Here is an 8,923-nt window from a genome sequence, read left to right as displayed (position 1 = left end):
AGTTGCCTTCAACTCTGCTGAGAAATTTGAATTTAGAGGAAGCTAGAATATAACTATAGTAATTAGTCCCAAGTAAAATCATTAAAACAAAAGAACCCGGAAGAAGCAAAATATTAACAATTGTATATTGAATAGAATTTTCAAACATTACACTTAACTGAAACCTAAGACCAACAAACACCAGGAGTACACAGCTAGCCTTCAAACATGCTGACTCCCACATTTCATAAGAAAAGCCTTAACTGAACTTTTTACAGACCAGGGGGAAAACAATTTGGGATTTTCCCCTTCCAACTGCAGCAGGTGCTAAAGCATCTAACCAATGAAAATTATACACAATAAAATGCATGACCTTAGAAAAGCTAAGTTATCCTAGTGTGGGATGCTGTGCTTGTTGCTAATAGCTGAAACAAAGTGAAGGTTTTTCATTTTCTTCAAAGCCTTTTTCTTTTTGCCCAGCTTGTAAGTCAAATTTTATGGATTATCCCGAAGAAATTTTTTACTATCGAATATTTTCTTCTTGAAAAAAACTGGCTTTAAAGTTTTACTAAATTATATTAGATAAATCAGTAAAAAAAGTCATTGACTATGGAACTTGGTTGTGCATCAAATTTTCGTACTTTTCAACACTATATGACCATTCTATATGATAGAATGGATATAAAGTTTTAAATGGGATTTTTAGAAAATTTGAAAACAAACAATAAAGGTTTTTATTTTCTATAGATAACAAGCCTGTACATTTAAATAAAATTACACAATTCTATGACATTCATCTAAAGAGATTTTAACATCACCAGGCTTTGAAAAACCCATGAATTTAACATTTAAATTTTCAAGTTAATTAATTTCCCAAGTTTCTTATGGTAGTGTTCAGTAAATGGAGTAATTCCTCTAATTTTTTCAACCAAGGGATCTGAATAAACATCAGCATAAAGTTCCTCCACGGGAATTTCCTTGGCAGATTTGGCAAGCACCACTCCCTCATCAACTTCTTTTTTAATTTCTTGCTCAATTTGCTGAAATTAAAGAATACATTAAAAAATGTGGAAACTGCACTTAAACAGTAATTGATGGACATTTTGGTAGCCTATTCATATAACCTCAGGTACTCACAGCAATCTGCTAACACTCATCTTATTCTTAATTAACATACGAAGCTGGGTTTCCATTTTTGAGTAAGTTAAAGACAATGATCTAAAATTGCTAACTCTTTAAAACCAAAACATAACACGTCAAGATAAGAATTTAATTTAAAATAAATTTGTTTTAAGAAGAAAAAACATGGCAAAGTTCTCCACGATTTACAAGTAGAATTTATATAAGCTCTTACCTTCAGTTCATCATTTGTGACTAGACCAGCAGTTATTATTTTGTCTTTGAAAGAAGTAATTGGATCTCTGGTCTGTCTAACTTCTTGAATTTCTTCTCTTGAGCGGTAACTAAAGAGTGAAATCAAACATTTGATCTCAAGTTTGATTAATTTGGAAAAACACCCAAAGAAAATAGGTTTTTAAATTAATAATTCTTAAGTTATTCTGAATTAACATTCTACCATTTATAATTCTACAGATAAATACTGAAATTTGCTACAGGTTAATGAAATCAACAACCAGAATTATATTTGTTAATAAATTTTTACTATTAGTATTATCATTGTTATTGGTATATTGGTAGAGAATGGTTGAGCAGCTTTACTATTTAACAACAGCACTTCTACGCAAAGGTTTTAAGGCACTAATAGATGGCATTGGCAACAATTAAAATATTAAAAAAAAAGAACGGGAACAATCTGGTTATTATAATGATAAAAAGCCGCATGAAAATATTTCAGTTAAACAATGATGTCGAGTATAACATTTTTATGCTCCTATTAAAATCATATCTTTGGATTTTGTTAAAATTTCTCACATGATGCCACTAATCCCACTACACCAGTCCTCAGGGGCTAAAATAAAGGGCAGTTCTAAAACTCTGATTTGCAGTCAAGGGCGTATTTATGGGGGGGGGGGGTTGGGGGTTCAAACCCCCCCAACCGCAATGCTGATGACTGGGGGGGATGTCTAATAAAAATCAGTGAAACCTCCGTCAGCAACCACCCCCCCTTGAAATTTTTCCCTCAAAAGCCCCCTGAAATAAAATCGTGGATACACCCTTGTTTGCAGTTGCAAAATCGGATTTGGGCAGTGCTATTTATGAATTTATCTCAAAAAAAGTATGGAAAATTTAAAATACCTGGTTACCTCATGGGAGATTTTTTGGTCGAAGGGTCTTTACGGTACATATCGACAAACGCAGCCAATTTTGCTGAACTAAGTTACTTATTTACAGCCTTTTTTTCTCTCATAATTGATAGTCAAAATGACAAGCACTAACGAATATGCTTCACGTATTATCACTTGTGTAGTCTGTAGTATATGTTCTTTTGTTTTTGTTGACTTATGTCATGACCCTAAAAAGGGAAGGGTCATCTGCTAGAGATTGCCTCGTTATGTTTTTTATTATAAAACAATAAAGTTTATTGTTACACATTGTTCTACAAAAGGATGCCTCGTTGTCATTTATTTCCATGCCATCAAATAATAAGCCTAAACGGGTATGGATGATAATTCCCAACAATAATTACGTTAAAATATTTGTCTGCTACAAATTCGGAATGCCAACTGTTTTTATAGCTCATTGAAATTATTTAGTTTGTATTTTTTTTAGACAGTTCTAAAAAATCCTGATTTTAGCCTCAGCTACACCTCAGTTATGTCGGAAGGCAAATAAGTAAGGTAGAGCAAATTTCATGAAAGCGATAAACCACTCAATTCCAATACTATCATGACTGGGGGTTAAATTCTAAAAATTTCAGTTTTAATTGTTTACCTAGTTCCAGGATCACTCATACTGTGACCATGGTATCTGTATGTAGCAACTTCCATGACAACTGGTCCTTTACCAGCTCTACAGATATCTGCGGCAAACCTTGTAGCTTCTCTTACTGCTAGAACATCCATACCATCAACCTGTTAGTAACAGATTATAGAGTATTTATTTAATAATTTTATTTTATTTGTAATTTTGTTAAATACCCATATTCCAGGAATGTAATCTCCTCTAGTGTAATAGTCCGTAGAAGCAGCAGCTCGTTCCGCACTTGTCCCCATGCCAAAACCATTATTTTCACAAATAAATATTGCTGGCAAGTTCCAAAGTTTAGACATATTGTAAGCTTCAAATACTTGTCCTTGATTGGCAGCTCCATCACCATATAAGGCCAAGCAAATGTTGTCAGTGCCTGTATATTTATTAGCAAATGCTATTCCAGCTCCGAGGGGAACCTATTGTATAGTAAAAACTTGAAACAAAACAGAGAAAAATATTGAAAAAAAAGTCATACCTGGGCACCCACAATTCCATTCCCACCGTAAAAGTTTGGGGCATACATGTGCATAGAACCGCCTTTTCCTTTTGCACAACCATGTTCACGTCCAGTTAACTCAGCCAAAACTGATTTAACACTTACACCTCTCATGTAACTCCAACCATGGGCTCTATATGCTGTAATTACACTATCTGATTTACGAATTGCAGCTTCCATGCCAACAGCACAAGCTTCCTTTAAATGATAAATGAAATTTTATTTTAATATATTTGTCATTTAGACGTCCCCTACCCCACTTCTGTTGCCCTTTTAAGTTTAGCAGCAAGTTTAGACGACTTCAATGCCACTATTTTAGTCATAAGTAACTGCAAAAATTTATAGACCTGGCCTGAATAAAGATGACAGAACCCTCTGATAATTTTCTCTTTGTAAAGACTGTTTGCTGCTGCTTCCATCCGTCTTATGGTCATCATATGACGGTGAAATTTAAGAGCATCATCCCTTGTGACAGTAACATCAGTTGAAGGTCCACTGTCCAACTTATGCAACTTATATGGTTTTGTTTGAAATGATGCCTCAGAAACTGTGCCATAACTTCTAGAGCCAAATGACAGTATGATGTTACTCTGAAAGTTAAACAAAATTTTTTTAAACTATAAATGAATAGAAAATAGAACCTGTGCAAGATATTTAATGTCAAACAAGCAACTAAATTCCTGTTCAGCCTGGGGGGGGGGGGGGGTTGATTTATTGAGATAAAGGCCTGAGATGGTGATATACATAACACCTTCCATAACATAGTCTGTCCAAAGGAAAAATGACCTATACACTTTGTGAGAAATCAAATTCACATGACATTAAAAGATTAACAAAGTGTATTAGGATTCTCTAGTAGTAGTAGTAGCAGTAGCAATTAAGGTTTATTTTTAAGAGGGCATATGTGTAATTTTCCATAGATTAGCCGACATTAACCGGTGAATACTAACCTTTAAAGACTGGATGATTGTTTTAGCAGCTGCCATTTTCTGAAAAAATTAAAATAACTTTATACTGATTATCATATTTTTTGATTCCCAAATAAATAAATTAAGATTTAATTGGAGCATCTTGTTTACAAAAGAGTCCGACACATACAAATTAATTTAATAAATAAAATACCAAGGAAAACAACATTGGGAGAAAAACCTACAATGTAAAATTTATTTTTTAAGACTGTGGAAGTTTGGGATAGATTTATAAGTAATAGGCAATTTGTTTGATGTGGACACTAGATTTAGAGTTCTTAAAAAGTTTGTCAACATAAAAATTGTCTTTTGCACCACTACTCAAATTCCCTGACTATTCCCTGACCATTTTAAGAGATTTTCACTGACTTTTTAAGGCCAAATTTTTATTTTATATTTGACTTTTATCAGAAGTTAATAAATTTTAATGAACTTAAATTTCAGTAAAAAGGTTATTGCAATGTTGAAAAAATTAGCCAAACTTTCAAGGAAATAAATGATAATCATATAATTTGTCATAGATCTGGTCTAAAAAATAACCTTAAAAAAGTGCCAAGATAAAATTTAATTCCCTGACTTTATACAAATTCTAAAAATTCCCTGACTTTTTAGGTCCATTCTTAAATTCCCTGACTTTTCCCTGATTTGGGGAGAAAAACAGGAAAAAATAGAAGAAAATTAATTATACAATAAGAGAAAATGATTGTCAAAATTGTTTAAAATGGGTATAACCTTCAAAATAAAGTGGATAACTGATAGAAATAGTCGAAAACTATCGCCTAACAGTGTTGGAAATAAGCATCTTTAATAACTAGGACGTTTCAAAAGACTTCTAAAGGTAAAATATCAACTATTTTAATTTCTTCAGACTTTTGAGATAAAATGAAGGATATTATAGGAAATTTAATGAAATTATAGGAGAAAAAACGAAGGACGTTAAATTATAGGAAAAATAGGAACTGTGGTCGCCCTGAATTTAATTTTTTTTATTATAGTTTTTAAGGGTGGTAAAATGGTTAACACTTTAGCCTCGCAGCAAGAGGAGCCCGGGCTAGTGGCACTGGGTGAAAACTCCAAACAACTCCTGCGTTCAGTTTGTAAGCTCTTTCCCTGCCTGTTAAAGGGTTTTTTTCCCCCAAGTACTTCAGTTTCCTCTTCTATAAAAACTGGTAGAGGTCTTAAAGCAATAGAACTTATTATAGAAGGGACGCAAGTGATTATTTGTGGTTTAATTTCCCCTGTATCGCATCCAGCCTGTTACAATGCAGGTTATAAACATATCTTCTTATTATTAATATAGTATTAAATCTTCTGCCCAAAAAAATATAGGTATTTTTTCCTGATATGAACTATTAAGAAACCAAATGTTTGACAGCCACTGTGTGGACAAATAAATTAGTAAAAAATAGATTTTGGTACAAGTAGTAACAAGAGACATAGAAGAAAAAGAGTCTGCCTAGACTCTGCCTCAGTGTGCCTTAAAAATTTTCAATTTCTCTGTCATGTTCTTTTCCCCCTTGCGCATGATTACATTTGAAGGGCATAGCACTTTGAACATGCTTTATTCATGAGTTTGCCCGAATTCCTACTAGGGTCATGGGTAGTATTTAAAAAAAAAAGATTTGAATTTGAACAATAAGATTGGCTCGCTGGCATACAGGTACGAGGGAGGTTGGCGATGTTCGAAGTTTTCAGGAAACCTATGGTAGCAGCTAATGGAGGTCTCTCGAGGCAGACTCTTTTTCTTCTATGTCTCTAGGTAGTAGCTTGCTAAGTAGAATGATTAGTACACCAATCTGACAAAGGTGTTGGTAGATACAAGCGTATGTAAAATGATTATGTTGCATATGGTACGACTCCCTGTTAAGCATATAACCATGTGACATAATCACTCATGAAACTTCGTTCATGGTATATGACGTTAATTACGAATAACGTGTCATCAGCTTTACTATTGGGAAACGGCAGTTAGTAAAGTGCATTGTGAAAACGCGTAGAATTCCTTAAGAGTTTCTAAATATTACAATATATGATTTCATTTCCATGGTAACCTCTTCAATAGTAAAAGGATTATTAGAATTTTTGCATTTATGGTCTCATACGAAAATTTTCAATGGTAATAATATAGAGAGGCATACTTATAATTGATTATGTTACATTTGAAAAGTAATATTGAAATTATCAACACACCCTCAATTCTATTAAAAAATAATAATTAACTAATTCCCAGCATTTTCTAATTTTTTTAACTAATCAACCTAATCTAATTGTTGAATTATAATAAAATTCATTAACTTAACCAAACCTACCCTAAATCGCCAAAACAGTTCAATGCCTCACTTGTTTGAGGTCTTTGAGGAGTTGTATCAGGCTAGAATCCACCTACATTCCCGAAATTCAAAAGGAATTTTTTTGTGCATGGTTGTCAAATATGTAAAGTGTGCACCAGTGTTGCTAAAACCACAAGACATCAAACTTTAAGATCGCAGATTTACATAAGACCTCAACATTGTGATTTAATAAATTATCCTCCCACCTATACAACTAGTGGAGCAATGTCCACCAGAAATTTTCAATGGTTGATGTCAGCATATTTTTGCGTTGAGCTATATCATGTAGTCCATCTAATTAATTTAGCTAGTGTAAATGTATTTAAATAATTTTTATTTATCTAGAAAAATAAAGAATTAAACCCTGCCCAAGGTTAAGGCTTTGAGGTGACTTTAGACAGTTGATAAAAACGGTAACAGTAAACCTAACCATTACAGTACCCTATTATATACGCCAAAACTTCGTGAAAAAAGATATACATTTAATTTAAATGAAGTTATCATTTAAACTATATACTTACAAAGAGCTTCTCTGAATTTCTCCAAATTAAGTTAAATTCCTAATAGCACAGCAGACGAAACAGTTTAACAAATTTAAAAGGCCGTGTCAATTTTGGCCTAGTTTTCGGACCAAATTAGCCAGTTACTATTTTAGCTCGTTTTTCGGGCTGAACTAATGCGCTATTTTAGCCCTAAAAACAGTCCAAAATAGTATTTAAACTATTTTGGCCTGTTTTTCAAATCGGATGAAAATAGTGTGTGACTGAATTACGGCCCTTTTAAGGGACCCCTACTAAAAAGCATACCGGCATACCGGGCATACCATTAGCCAAGATAGGAGCGAACTTGGCCAGAAATTTTCCCAGCTTATACAAATCAGCCTAGTTCGCTCTTATCTTAGCTAATGGTATACCCATAACAGCACGGGCATACCTTTAGCTAAGATAAGAGCGAACTAGGCCAACTTATACGAATTGTTTTGAATGTTTATCGATTTTATCGACATTTTTATTCAGTTTAAATTGATTTTAAAGGGGCTCCAAAGTTCGGTGGCAAAAAAGAAAATAAAATTGAGCGTAGCGTTGCCAGGTCGTTTTTGAGAAAGTCGCCCGTAACGTTATTTCAAAGTAGCCCAAAATAAATTCAGTCTTTTTTAAGTAGCCCAATTTGTCGCCCAAAGTAAAACATTAATAACCAAATAGTACAAGCTCACTTAAACTAAATTTTTAAATCAAACCAATCATTTTATTAAAAAATGTAGAAGTTACATTATACCAGAAATACATGAACCGAAATTATCAGCGTCCTATTCCTCTAACACGGGAGGCAAGTTCCCCGTTTTCCCCCACCTTAGTGGCCGCGTGCTACCTTCCCCTCCTCGAAAAGAGAAACTCCCCACCTCCGCGGCGAAGGTTGAATACGCAACCTGGCGACGGCCGAGCGAAACTTTCTCGAAAAACAAATAAATGAAATATGCTGCTGGGGAAAAATTACAAGTGCATCATGTGTCAGTGGAAGAAAGGCTGTCACCATTAGAAGCAACGTCCAAGGAAAGAATAGCTCAAACAAATATCATCGTAATCAGTTATTATTAATTAATGAAGCCCAGTTAACGACTAATAAAAACTAGACTAACTTGACTACGTTAAGAATTATAAACAATAAATATTTGTATTATTTTGTTAAAATAATTGTACTTGTTTTATTTGAAATATAAAACTGAATAGCAACGTAAATGTAGCCTTACTCGTAAACGAAATCATCATTTTTATTTCTTATTTCTACCATGGGCCAAATAATGATAAATCCAGGACATGACTCTGGTACCTTCACGCGTACTAAATCGGCCGTCCACTAAAAGACACAGGCGGCCATTTTAGTAGGGGGGAAAAGGAGGAAAAAATAAAAAAAATTGGGGGCAAAATCAAGCAAGTTTCCGGTTTCCCGAACGCCATCTAGTGATGACTGAGTCGGAATTCGTAAATAAGTGGCGGTTGTAATTCGAAAATCCTGCCATATTTGGCCCCTCATTTTTTGATAAATTTTAACGATTCTAGGAAAGTATATGTTTAATATTAAATAATTATATATATTATACTAATTATGAACTTAGTACGTATAAAAATAAGTACTTCCTTTAATAACCACACTATATATGATAACTGTGAATAAATATTCCAGGATATTTACTACGACGACCACGTGTATTATTTTTGAAA

At 33.6% G+C, this 8,923-nt stretch overlaps 1 protein-coding gene across 1 annotated transcript; it reads right to left on the bottom strand.

The window, feature by feature from the left end:
- Positions 1-689: 689 nt before the first annotated feature.
- Positions 690-7,331, bottom strand: LOC149955579 (putative pyruvate dehydrogenase E1 component subunit alpha, mitochondrial). The gene is made up of 8 exons (XM_090165328.1): positions 7,226-7,331; positions 4,357-4,395; positions 3,754-3,996; positions 3,386-3,604; positions 3,078-3,326; positions 2,872-3,011; positions 1,334-1,442; positions 690-1,019 (listed from the first exon to the last, which is right to left on the bottom strand). Exons 2-8 carry the CDS (start codon positions 4,390-4,392, stop codon positions 828-830), a joined length of 1,188 nt encoding a protein of 395 aa, XP_090021454.1. The 5' UTR covers positions 4,393-4,395; positions 7,226-7,331; the 3' UTR covers positions 690-827.
- Between the last annotated feature and the right edge of the window lie 1,592 nt (positions 7,332-8,923).

This window comes from Leiobunum rupestre, chromosome 2 (assembly GCF_980474605.1).
Source record: "Leiobunum rupestre chromosome 2, qqLeiRupe1.1.hap1, whole genome shotgun sequence".
NCBI classification, from domain to species: Eukaryota; Metazoa; Arthropoda; class Arachnida; order Opiliones; family Sclerosomatidae; genus Leiobunum; species Leiobunum rupestre.
This window is presented reverse-complemented; position numbering and strand designations above follow the sequence as displayed.

Coding starts and splice junctions, on each gene's coding strand:
- LOC149955579 (XM_090165328.1), bottom strand. CDS start 4,392: ATGGCAGCTGCTAAAACAATCATCCAGTCTTTAAAG. Junction 3,605..3,753: donor GTCATCTTTATTCAGGCCAG/GTCTATAAATTT, acceptor TATCATTTAAAG/GAAGCTTGTGCTGTTGGCAT. Junction 1,443..2,871: donor ATGAGTGATCCTGGAACTAG/GTAAACAATTAA, acceptor TTCACTCTTTAG/TTACCGCTCAAGAGAAGAAA.